Genomic DNA, 13659 nt, shown 5'->3' on the forward strand with positions numbered 1-13659 from the left:
TTTTTTTGGTCTTTTTGAGACGGTGTCACTATGCAGTTCAGGCTGGCCTTGAGCTCACTTTGTAGCCCAGGCTGGCCTGGCACTCACACTGATCCTCCTGCCTCAGCCGCCTGAGTGCTGGGATTACAGGTGTGCACCACCACGCCCAGCTCACCTTTTTGATATTATGAATAATTCTGCTGTAAGCATTTGTGTACATATTTTTATGGGGACATAAGTTTCCACTTCTCTAGGGTGCATATACCGGGTAGTGGAATTGCTGGATTATATGTTAATTCTGTGTTAACTTTTTGAGGAACCACTAAATTATTTCCAAAGTTCCTGTATCATTTATATTCCCCCCAGAAGTAAATGAGTCCCAGTTTCTCTACATCTTTACCAATACTTGTTTTTGTCTCTTTTTTTATTATAGCTCTCCTATTAAGTATGAAGTAGTGTCTTACTATGGTTTTGATTTGCATTACCCTACTGGCTAATGATATTAAGAATCTTGAACTGTATTTGCTTGCTCACCCATTAAATATTTACTAAGCCCCTTCCCTGCTTTCCATTTCATGCCTCTGATTACAAATGTGTTACTTTTATGAATTAGAATATACTTCACATAGCATCTTACTGTTTTAAAGTACAGAATTCAAATGAAGACTATTGCCAAAATAATTTAGAATGCAAACTATTGACTATGTAATTGAATATTTCTTTGGCAAGGGAGAGGTTGTTTGTTTGTTTTGAGACTCACTATGTAGTCCATGCTAGCCTTGAACTCATTATGTAGCCCAGGCTGGCCTCAGACTTGCAATGATCCTCCTGCCTCAGCCTCTGAAGTGCTGGGATTACAGGCGTATACCACCACACCTGGCTGTATTTCTTAAATATGCTTGCATCAACTTGAAAAAAAAATAAAAACCGTTTTTTTTTAAAGTTTCCTGTGGTATATTCAAATTACACTTTGAGTTAATACCTGTCTCTTCTCTTCCTTTTTTTCATTTCAGGTTTACTGTATTACGCAGGGCATGGTTATGAAAACTTTGGGAACAGCTTTATGGTCCCTGTTGATGCTCCAAACCCATATAGGTCTGAAAATTGTCTATGCGTACAAAATATACTGAAGTTGATGCAAGAAAAAGAAACCGGACTTAATGTATTCTTGCTGGATATGTGTCGGAAAAGGTAAAACTTTTTATCTCTGTTGAACAATTGTTGGTTTCATTCTTTTGTTCTCTCCCCCACCCCCGCTTTTTTTGTGGTCCCGGAAATCAAACTCGGGACCTTGCATTTGTCAGAAAGGTGTGGCGGTACTGAGCCATATCCCCAGCCCTGATCCTTGGAGTTAAATAGCAACTTTGCCAAGTCTTAGGCAAACCGTGAGATACCAGCAACCGTTTAAGTTTCACAGTTGCTGACTATATACATTGAAGTTGAAAGAAGAAATCTAGAGGAATACACTTTTCATATGTATTCCTAACTCCATTCTTGCTTACAGTAAAGCAAAAATGAAGAACTAGAAGGCGGGGGCTGGGGATTTAGCTCAGCAGCAAAGCGCCTGCCTGGCAAGCGCAAGGTCGTGAGTTCGGTTCCCGGCACCGGAGAAAAACTAAAAAAAAAAAAGAACTAGAAGGCATTGGTGCCTACTCATACTACAGGGTATCGATTCTCCAGAATGCCTGTGCGTGTCTGTAACACTCACTCCATTTCTCCTTGAGGAATTATTAAAACCATACCCATAAGATGTGTGGTTGGTCACTAGTCAGGCCTGGTCTTGTAAATATACAGCTAACGCAGATACTCGAGGGTTTGGGTTCCATTTGTGAATCGCTAAGGAACAGAACCAGTGATCATTCCTCCAGGCTTTACTGTTTTTTGCTTGCTCAGGATTTACAATCAAAATCCAGTGCTAACATTCAGATGCAACTCCTCTTACAAAAGGAAGGATATGACTGTCCACTTTCTCCATAGTGTAGGAACCCTGAGTAATTTTGATTAATATGTAGCTGACTAGATGAAAGATTTAAAATCTGTCATTTTAAATTATATATACAAAAATAATATTTTATTGTATTATATTCTTAGAGAATGCTGTTTAATGTTACATGTTTGCTCTACCCTTCTCTCCTCCCCACACCCTTAAATAGAAATGACTATGATGATACCATTCCAATCCTGGATGCACTGAAAGTCACTGCCAATATCGTGTTTGGATATGCCACGTAAGGACACTTGATGTTTGTGCTGAAACTCCTTATTCTTTTTTTTTTTTTTTGAAACTCTGTATTCTTTGATACCTTCTTTTTGATTGGATGTCAAAAACCTAGAAGCATCCATGGACATCTGGGCATAAAGTTGACTTTAATACTTCATGACTTGGCATCTTATCACTATGCACCAAAGCATTTCGTTCCTGCCGAAAGATTAACTCCTAGAGGAGAGAATGAGGCTCAGGCTCATTGGTGTGTGTGTACACCCCATGCAGCAAGCATTTGCTTCTTCACATTTTTCTTTCTTTTTAAATTTATTTTTAACTGCATATTGACTAATTAAGTTGTATATATTAATGGATGCTATGATATGTGTATACAGTGTGGGATGATTGAATCAAGCTAATTGCCCCAGATACCTACCATTTATTCTGCCTGCCTAACAAAAGCATTTTGAGCTGTGACCAGCATTTCCCTGTTTCCCCCACTTTGCAGCCCCCAGTAACCACCATTCTGCATTCTGCCTCTGCGTGTGTGGTTGTTTTAGCTTCCGTATTTAAGTAAGAACATGTGGTGTTCGTCTTTCTGTGCCCGGCTTATTTCATCTATTTGTTTTGGTGTTCTTAAGGTGTCAAGGAGCAGAAGCTTTTGAAATCCAGCATTCTGGATTGGCAAATGGAATCTTCATGAAATTTTTAAAAGATAGATTACTTGAAGACAAGAAAATTACTGTGTTACTAGATGAAGTTGCAGAAGGTAAAGTTAAAAAACAAAGTAGACTGCTCAGGAAAAAGAACAAGAGAAAAACCTATTCATGGTTCCCTGCATGTTGGTGATTTTATTTCAACTGTTGTGATTTGTGTTTGGAATTGTTTATTTTATAAAATAATTTGTAACATACTTAACACTTCTGTTGTTTAATTCCTCCCTTCCCTGTTGACTTAGCTGTACATCGTATGTGCAATATCGCTTGGACAACTGGGCCAACCCCAGTCCAACTGGTGTAGTAAAGTTTGATCCTCAGAGCTTTACCTTGTTTCTATGCCTAGGGCCCCAGTGCTGCCCAATCTGCTTGTTTGAAAAAGAAGAAAAAATGTTGTCCAATGAGCTGTCTCTCCCATTTTTAGAGAGAAAAAACTTTACAAAAATATCATCAAATGAATGTAACCTAGTTCTTTCTTTTCTTAATGAACTTAGTAGTTTTTAAAAATCTTTCTTTAAGGATGAGCTCCAGAGTTATAATGCCATGTCTTTCATGTCCTCTGTCCCCATCTCTCCCTGTGGTGCACTACTAACGCTCATGTCAGGTGCTGAGTATATGCCTATTAACATCAGTAGATTGTGGTGTGTTTTTTGAGACACCCTTGTATAAGCCATACAAAAAAGAGAATATAACACTTCTACAAACTAGCCCCGCTAAAAAATACAGTTTCATGAATGTTCCAGAGATGGCAGTTTGTAAATAGTGAACAGCTTAACAGCTATGAGTCACATTTTTCATGTTTTTATCAATGTAGATATTTTAGCAAGACCACATGACTCTACTTCTTAACGTAGCCTGCCAGGGCTTTGGACTTCCTCCCACCCTCCGGCTTCGGCCAGGAAAGTTCTGCTTTTATCTGTCTTACATACTGAGCTTCCCTTTGAGCTCTCCCTTGATACATCACACTTCTTCATTTTTGCCAAATGATTGTAAATGGTATCTCATGTGGTCTTGATTTGGTTTCTCCTCAACACTAGTGATATTGAACACTGCTTATATTTTCAGTGGCCATATATATATATCCTCTTAGGAGAAAAATGCATCTATGTGTTTTGTCCATTTTCCATCGTGTTATTTTTGCATTTCTTACTGGTTAAAGTAATGTCGCATATGTTCATCATACAGAACAAGCCAGGACCTGTAAGATATCATTGAGTACAAATGGCAGGGACAGGCGTCCTTCTCTCCTTTCTGATTTTGAAGGGAATCCTGCGAGTGTTCGCACATTTAGTATAATGAAAGTAGTTAATAGATGCTGTGTCAGGTTAAGGCGATTCTTTCCTGTCCCTGATTTTTTGAGAATTTTTACTATAAATGATTGTTGAACATAATTAAATGGTTTTTGTGCAACTATAAAGAAGATAATATGCTTTTCCTTTAATCTCTTAATATGATTAAATTTATAAAAAACCTAATATTATTTCAGCTTGAGATAATTTCATAGGGGTACGTTTTTAATACTACTAAACTTACTTTGCTAACGTTTTGTTTAGAATTTTTACATCTATGTTAATATGAGAAATGGTCCTATAATTTTACTTTCTCGTACCATTTGGCTTGATTTTGGTATCAGCATTATGCTGGTGTTGTAGAATGAGTTGGCTGTTACGATGGTTAATTTTATATCAGCCTGACCGGGCCTCACTGGGCCTCAGTGCCAAGATATTTAATCCAACATTACTCAAGATATTTCCAGGTATTTGATCCAATGTTATTCTGCATGAGATTAACATAAATTGGTGGACATTCAGTAGAGAAGATAACTGTATAATTGGGTAGGCCTCCTCCAGTTAGTTGAAGATCTACTAACAAAACTGACATCACCGAAGCAGAAAGGAATCAGCTAGCAGATTGCCTTTGGGGCTCAAACTGCAGCTCTGCAGTGTCATCCCCAGCCTGTCTACCTACCCTGCAGATTTTTTTCTTTTTGTCTGTTTTGTTCTGGTTTTTTTGAGACAAGGTCTTGCTGTGTAGTTCAGGCTGGCCTTCAACTCCCTGTGTATTCCCAGGCCAGCCTCGAATTTATAGCAGTCTTCCTGCCTCAGCCTTCTGAGTGCTGGGAATACAGGTATGCACCATCATGCATACCCTGCAGATTTTAGACTTGTCCACCACAGCCGCTGAGCCATTTCCTTAAAATAACCTCTACCTCCTGCTCACTCACAAACACACACAAATACATATCCACTTCACATCTCGTTGCTAACCATTTCTCTAGTGAATCCTAATTCAGTGATATTCCTTCTTGTTTCCTGGAAAATTTTTTATAAAATTTCCTGAATATTTTGGTAGTGTGCTTCGGAATTACTGGTATTTTTTGATACTGAGGCTTTTTTTTGGTCTTCTTGAGAATCTTGCTATGCAGTTCAGGCTGGCCTTGAGCTCACTTTATAGCCCAGGCTGGTCTTGAACTTGCAATGATCCACCTGCCTCAGCCTCCCTGGTGCTGGGATTACAGGTATGCACCACCACACCTGGCACCACAGATTTTTTTTAAATCCAATTTGATAATCTCTGTAAACTAGAAAATTTAGTTCATTTACATGTGTTTGTGTTTTAACCATCTTTTTTATTTGGCTCATTTTTCTTCTTTTTCATCTTTTTAAAAAAATTATTTCTATATTTTCTGTCCTCTAACAACTAATAATAATTTCAGCATATATTTGTAATCTTTAATTTCCCCACCCTATCCCTAACAGGTTGATGTAATTTAGACTTAGTTCTGAATTAGTTTTTTGGGTGGGGGTGGGGGTGTGTGTGTGTGTGTGTGTGTATTAAAGGGATGAGATCTTAGTTTTATACATTTTCCCCCAATGAGTGACCACCTTCTCAAAATTAGCTATTATTAATTGGTTTGTTTGCTGTGTTGTCCAGGCTACTTTCTTTTTTTTTTTTTTTTTGAGACAGGGTCTCGCTATGGGTAGTTTCAACACATTATTTCCTGTTCTAACAGTAAAGATATTTTAGGTAAACTGGGGCACAGTGCCGTTCACCTGTATTTCCAGATACTCAGGAGACTGAGCCAGGGGGATCATAAGTTCAAAGCCAGCCTGAGCAACTTGGCAAGGCCTTTCCCAAAAGCAAAAAATTTTTTTAAATGCTGGTAAAATAGCTCAGTGATACTGTGCTTGCCTACTATGCCTACTATGCAGGAGGTCCCATGGGTACTACACCAAAACAAAAAGATATCAAATTTGGCTGCGCTGTTACTTTAGCTTTTCTCATGCATATGCATTCATTTGTTTTTCTAACAGAATGTACTTCTCAGCAGAGTAAGGACATAAAATGATCCTGGCTGCTCTTTTATTTGTTTTTTTGTCTTTTGTTGTTGTTTTGAGACAGAGTCCCACTATGCAGTTCAGGCTGGTCTTGAACTCACTTTGTAGCCCAGGCTGGCCTGGAACTGGCCTGGATCTTCCTGCCTCAGCCTCCTGAGTGCTGGGATTACAGGCGCGCACCACCGTGCCCAGCATGGCTGCTCTTTTAGAAAAGAATGTACTTCCAGCCGTTTCAAACAAGTGCAGTATTTTATATTTGCTCACTGTTACAGCCTCAGTACCTTGTACTGTGTCTGGCACATAGAGTTGCTCAGTAAATGTTGAGTGACTGGGTGATATGAAAATAAAACCTGATTTCTAAGAAATTTTTTTACCTGAATATTTAAAATATAACAAAAAGATTGGTGGTATGAAAAATAATATTTACTTATTTTTTAGATATGGGCAAATGTCACCTTACCAAAGGTAAACAGGCTCTGGAGATTCGAAGCAGTTTGTCTGAAAAGCGAGCCCTCACTGATCCGATTCAAGGGACAGCGTCTTCCGCCGAGTCTCTGGTGCGCAACCTGCAGTGGGCCAAGGCGCATGGTATGGTGGAGTCTGTCTCTGTGAGCTCTTTCTGTCGTACAGTATTTGAAATCATGAAGTTTTCCTTCTGACTAAAACTTTCTTCCAAATTTCTTACTGAACAGTTTTTGGCCCAGTAGGCAAATCTGAAACTAAACAAACATTTTAATTATAAGCACTGCACACTGAATTGTAGACATTGCACTGACTTATCTGATGTGAAAGATATGAAATTATTTAGCCCACTGTTATCATTGATCCAACTTAAATGATCATGTTTAATTCTTCTGTCTTTAGAGTGAGTTAATTTTTTATTTGCCTGTGCATTCTTTAACTTCTGCGCTCGGACTATTAAAGTGTGCAGCTGTCCAGAATCAGACAGGCCTAGATTTTCACCCAGTCTCCACAGCCTGAGAAATACGTTGTCTGTAAGTTCTGGAGAAGCCTTACCCCGCTGCGCAGAGGTGGTGGGACTGCATGAGGCCCGCCTGGGGGAAGCATGGCTGGTAAACACCAGTCGCGCCTTCTCTGTGACGCTAGATGAGTGCACGGGGTGATGAAGAGACGGCGAGGTGAACATCATGTCTGTAGCTTAATCACCTTGTGGTAATTCTGTGTGACTTAGTGAAAAGATAAGTTTATTGACTGAAATATTTAGGGTTTTCTTTGAGTCCTAAGTATTCTATGACTTTCTTACCAGAGATAATTAGAAAAGAATTGTATTTATTGAACCATAAAGTATCTTCCTTTTCATAATAGTTTTTTATCCAAGATATATTTTTGTTAAATTAACAAATTAGAGCACTTTGAAATGTAAAGTGCTAGAAATATACTATTTTGACGTTCCAGATAATTACATAAGTAATTGAAATTGAATTTCTTATCCACAAAAAGAATAACAATAGTAACAAAATTACAGTGGTAAAAATCAACAGTAAGCAAAGCCTTTTATAAATTGAAAATAAAAGCTCATGTAGAAAGTATTTGTAACAAATCTAATAAGTAGATTTTTTAATATAATAAAGAATTCATACAAAATGAGAAAAAAACATTAGGCTCTCTCCCTCAGTGAATAAACAAGTTATGTAATTTTAATACATAATTTAGATAAATAATTAAGAACGAGAAATGTAGTTAGTAAAGAAAATTCTTAGTGTATTTTTAGTCCATCAAATAAACATTTTAAAAAGCAAAACTTCTTTTACATCTAAATTAAAAACAACTTGTCATATATTTTAAGAACTGTCAAATAGCTTTCTCCAACAATGCTATTTTAAATACATGACATATTAACTATGATAGACTAGTGATAAAACCCAGAAATATTATAGATACTCAGTAGAAGGGCCACTCTGGGCTATTGGCCTAGATGAATAATCAAAGTTAACAATGACTATAGTGATAATATGTTGATTAAAACTTTTTGTCGTGGTGCAAGAGTGTAGCTCCGTGGTAGCACATTTGCCCAGCATGCAGTAACCCCTGGATTCCACGTCCAGCACTGAAAAAAAATTCTGGTCATGAAAACTTAAGACATCAGTTAAAATATATCTGTGATTATATGTATACGTTGAATTACTGCTATGAAAATTATATGTGAAGATGGACAAGTGTAGTAAATGAAAAATTTGATTTGTTTGGTCAGCAGAATGAGCTTTTTTGTTTTATTGTATATGTGTTTTTTTAAAAGAATTATGTAATTTTAAGTAAAAGAAAAGACTCAATATTCTGCCCTATTTAGGATATTTGCTGTTTATCAGAAACTTAGCACTCTTTAAATAATGTTTTCTAAGTTGTTCTTACTGGGATTTTTTTCCAGAACTTCCAGAAAGCATGTGCCTTAAATTTCAATGTGGTGTTCAGATTCAATTAGGATTTGCAGCTGAGTTTTCCAACGTCATGATAATCTACACAAGTATAGTCCACAAACCGCCGGAGATATTAATGTGCGATGCCTATGTCACTGACTTCCCACTCGTAAGTCTCTCCATTCCCTTTTATTTAAATTACAGTGATGTATCCTTACTACTAAAGACTAAACCTTTGAGCTGAGGATGTAGCTCAGTGCTTGCATGTGTGAGGCCCTGGGTCCAGTCCCCACCACTACCAAAAAAAAACACCTCAAGACTACACTTTTAAAAACTTAAATCTGATGGTAAATGTGAAGAAAATACATTTATGTAAGTTTACATGTGTGTTTATTTGTGCGTCAGTAACACTATCACAGTGTTTAATATTGCCAGCATACTTTGTCAAATCTGAAAATACCTGTGTTCACTCCTGACGGGTGCCTTTAATTTCTCATAGCCCAAAAAGGTTATCAAATGTGAAAGAATAAAACATGCTGTCGTAAGTGAAGGGTAAGTTTCCAGTGTGTTATTGGAACAGCTTAAGACTTACTTGTCAAGTTACGATAGTAGATTGAAAGAATAGAATTCTAGTTCTGTTCTTTCCAAACATTTAGTTACAAAATTTATTTTTGTCTTGTTCTAAAGAAGCCAATAAATAGTGCCCCCCTTTCCTACATAGATATGAGAGACTGAGGAATAAGCGAAGAGAAACAGAAATCCGAAATGTTTTTATTACTGTGGAGGCTTTGTGGAGGACACTGCTTTGTGCGAGCAGAGGGTGTCGCAGCGCACTTGAGAATAGCACAGCGCCCCCACAGCAGCACCGCGCAGGGTAGGCTCCTCGCTGTGGTGCCGCGAAGAGCCAGCGGCTTCCTGTGGAGGAGCAGAGCAGTCCTCTCCCTCGCCCGTGGGTTGGTTCTAAAAGGACCAAAAAAGGGGAAGACTGACCTTAGCCTGATGGTTTATTCTTCCTAGTTACTCTAAACATACGAATCCCCCTGCACCTTCCCAAAGTGATGATAAAGAGGGAATCGAGGAGTCACGCACTAGTAGGGCTCTCCCTACCAGAAAGGAAACTTGAGTATGGTAAGATGTGTTTAGAGGAATAATTTGAAAGAAACTGTCCTTTCAGAGCCAACTCTGTGTGTGTGTGTGTGTGTGTGTGTGTGTGTGTCACTAGGTATTGAAACCAGGATGTCAGTACTACCCCTCTTTTTATTTTGAAACAGTCTTGCCCCTGCTGGCCTCAAACTTACAGTCTTTCTGCCTCAGCCTCCCAGGTGGGGTTACAAGAGTGTGCCATTGAGCCTGCCTAATCTTACCTTTTAAAGTGCAGAATGTTGAACTCTAATTATAACCATAGAACATTGTTTCCATCGTTTCTTTAGTGGATAAAGGTCTGCCTTCTCAAGCCAAATTCATGAGAGTTACACCCGTCCACATGTTTTATGCCATAAACTGTATTAAGAGTTTCGGTGATTGCATTATAACATGCACTGATTTCTTCCACAGGACCTAGATATTGATCCAAAAGATGCAAATAAAGGGTCTCCTGAGGAAACGGGCAGCTACTTAGTATCAAAGGAGCTGCCCAAGCACTGCCTCTACACAAGACTCAGTTCCCTGCAAAAATTAAAGGTGATTCTCTTTCCCGTGAATAGTTACTAATAAAAAACTACCTGAAACTGAAAATTCTCCAGTGTAGTCCATAAATATGCTGACTTTTTCGATATTGCAGTAGAGATAACCAATCTACAATGTGTCTTCTCAGTGACCATTTTCATATTACACAGTGATGCCTCAGTTCACAAACGCTTTTGATTGCAAACAGTTTGGTTCACAGACAGAAGTGTTTGGCAAAATCTTGTTTTTTGTTTGTGAACTCTGCATTGGGTGACGAACACAACTGCAGCCATCTTTGCTGCACAAACATAAGCACACACGACCATCTTTTCCAAAATTGTGTAACAAATTAAGCTCATAAACCGAGGCACCACTGTATTCTATCCCTAAATGGCCTGAGGACATTTTTGTGAAAATCCATGTGCTTACCCTCCATATGATTGAGAAGTTAGCAACGTACAGCATATTGTATTTCTAAATACCTTTGCATTTTGAAATAATCACTTCCTTGTTCTGTGACTTTCTGTAAAGCATACAAATTCAAATTGGAATATCTTTTCAATCCCTTTCATTTCTACTTGACTTGCAAATGAGAGGGTAGCTTTACATGGTTAAGCTTTCTAATAAAGTCATGTCCTTGCAAACATTGAGTTTAATTTACTCATAGCTGAAGATCATAGAAGATCTCAGGCAACACTTAAGGAATGGAACGGGCACTTGACAGCTGCGTGAAGACAGCAGGCGTATACGTGCTGCCACCTGTTCATGCCCAGCCTACTTACAGTCAGCACGTGAAGATTTTGCCTGTTACCTGATTCAGTCATATTTTTCTCTTACGATTCTGGATTATTCATAATTTTTTTTTTTTTTTTTTTCTTTTTGAGACAGGGTCTCTCTATGCAGTTCAGGCTGGCCTTGAGTTCACTTTGCAGCCCAGGGTGGTCTTGAACTCACAACAGTCCTCCTGCCTCAGCCTCCCTGGAGCTGGGATTACAGGCATGCACCACCACTCCCGCAAGTTATTCATAATATTTTAAACAGCTTACATTTTTGACAGGTGTAAAGCCAGATTGTTTTGTATCAGTGTATGTTTGTAAGATGTAATAATTACATTCATCTTGGAGAACTGATACATGTACATCATTTTTACATTAAAGGATAATCCCCATTTCCAATAATAGGAAAAGATAAGGTATCAGAAATCTGATAAAAAGTCTGTGTGATTCTGATTCTTTACCAGAGTAAGAAGTGATTCTACTAAACTCCTAAGTATTGAATGAAGGAAAAGGAAGCGAATTAACAGCTGGCCTTTCCTCATGTAGGGGAGATGGCGAAGGCTGCCTTCGAGGCGCTGAGTAGGTTTCTGTTATTGTGTGTGGGAATGAAATCCTAAGACTGATACGTTTTCACAGTTAATGAAAATGGTGAGCCTCCTTTCTTTTGCTTCTCAGGAACATCTGATCTTCACAGTGTGTTTATCGTATCAGTACTCGGGACTAGAGGACACTGTGGAGGAGAAACAAGAAGTGAACGTCGGGAAGCCTCTCATTGCTAAGCTAGACATGCACCGAGGCCTGGGCAGGAAGACTTGCTACCAGACGTGCCTGATGTCCGACGGGCCTTACCACAGCGCCACACGGACCTCTGGGGGAACGGGGCATTATCCTTCATCTCAGGACCCATTCCATGGTGTCTACCATTCCCATCTTGCTGATTCGGAGAGCGTTATGCCGTCAGACAGATGCCACTGCAGCCGGACTCCTAATGCATTCATTTCAAGTTACCACACCCACCATTACTCCTGTCGGTTTGGTAGGAGTAACGTGCCGGTGGAGACAACTGATGAAATGCCATTCAGTGTCTCTGATGGGCTCAGGATTTCTGAAAAGTGACCTTATTTTTGAAAGTTCACATAATTCCTAGATGCCTTACCTGAAATTGTACTTGTGTAAAGTGAGGCACTGTGAAATGGCAAATACATACGGAGAGAAAATTGGTGACAACTGTTTCATAAGCTCAAGACTTTGAGATGATGGAATAACATTATTTAACCATAGACTCCCTCTTGTTTTCTGTTTTTAGACATGTAAATTGAATGATTTGTTCTGTGAGAATGAAATATGGATGTATGTATATAACAGAGGTGTATATGTATGTATGTAACATAACAAAGATATTTTTATTTTGACTTTTCTAAAGTGAGAGGAGTGGGAATGGTGTTACTGTAGAGTAAGTCATTGGACTTTTAATACCAGAAGGAATCCTGTTGATCAGGCCTGACTTGGTTTTGTTGAGAAATACATTTTGAGGGGTCTGGGGATTTAGCTCAGCGGCACAGCACCTGCCTGGCAAGCGTGAGGTCATGAGTTCAATTCCCAGTACCGGCAAAAAAACGAAAAAAGAAAGAGAGAAATACAGTGTGAATCCTGTCATCTAAGTTAGAACTGGCACAGAACTGAGACAGATTCTGTTCTGGCAATTTTTCCTCTATGTACTGTCTTCCTAATGGGTTCTGAGACTTTTCTTCTTTTAAAGAAAGTTTTTTGTTGTGGTGGTGGTACAGGGAATCAAACTCACAACCTTGCACTTGCCAGGCAGGCACTGTGCCGCTGAGTTACATCCCCGGCCCCACGATACTATTTTAGAAAGGAAGGGAGAAAAGGAGGGAAAAAGGTAAGGGAGGAATGCATGTCTGTATATTATCTGAGGTATGGACAGGCTTTGACTTGTGATTATAAGACTTGGGTGCAAGTATCAGCAAAGAGGTTTATGTATAAATCTTACCCAGAACAGGCCTAAATTTTTTGTTTGTGAGTTCATGAAACCACATGAGAGGTGACAAAATATTTGTCTATGTTAAAGCTAGAGAGCAGAGGTTAACTGAGATGTAACTGGATAGTTTTGGTAGCTGCTCATTTGAATAAGGAAGGAAGTGCCTTCCTTCCTTATTTGAATGTTCCAGACATTGAAAGTGTCTTCCTGTGATAACTTGAAAGTGTCTTGTTAAATTTTACAGGTCTTGAGAGAAAAGATTCTTACCACTTGTGGTTCTCTCTAAAAGCAGACTTAGCCAGGCATGGTGGTGCACGCCTGTAATCCCAGCACTCGGGAGGCTGAGGCAGGAGGATCATTGCGAGTTCAAGACCAGCCTGGACTACAAAATGAGCTCAAGGCCAGCCTGAACTGCATAGTGAGACCCCATCCCAAAAAGACAAAAAAAAAGAAATAAAAGCACTTAAAAGACAAGTGGCAATAAAAGGGGAAATGATTGAATTAGTACTTTTAAATGGGCTTAGGAGATAATATCCTTATCATTTTTGGTCTTTCCTAAAAGCAGGTTAAAAGGGCAGCGGGCAAGCTGAGCTTGGTGGCATATGCCCATA

The 13659-nt window shown here is 38.9% G+C and overlaps 1 protein-coding gene across 1 annotated transcript in view; it reads left to right on the top strand.

The window, feature by feature from the left end:
• The window catches only part of Malt1 (MALT1 paracaspase), a gene marked incomplete at its 5' end in the record, with an annotated part of 49394 nt that extends 36920 nt beyond the window's left edge, over positions 1–12474 (top strand). Inside the window, 7 exon segments of the mRNA XM_013511043.1 lie at positions 993–1170; positions 2133–2207; positions 2824–2951; positions 6675–6824; positions 8623–8780; positions 10166–10291; positions 11728–12474. Of these exon segments, the coding sequence (XP_013366497.1) occupies positions 993–1170; positions 2133–2207; positions 2824–2951; positions 6675–6824; positions 8623–8780; positions 10166–10291; positions 11728–12168 (1256 nt within the window).
• Positions 12475–13659: the final 1185 nt, after the last annotated feature.

This window comes from Chinchilla lanigera, unplaced genomic scaffold (assembly GCF_000276665.1).
Source record: "Chinchilla lanigera isolate Chin_1 unplaced genomic scaffold, ChiLan1.0 scaffold00001, whole genome shotgun sequence".
Lineage (NCBI taxonomy): Eukaryota > Metazoa > Chordata > Mammalia > Rodentia > Chinchillidae > Chinchilla > Chinchilla lanigera.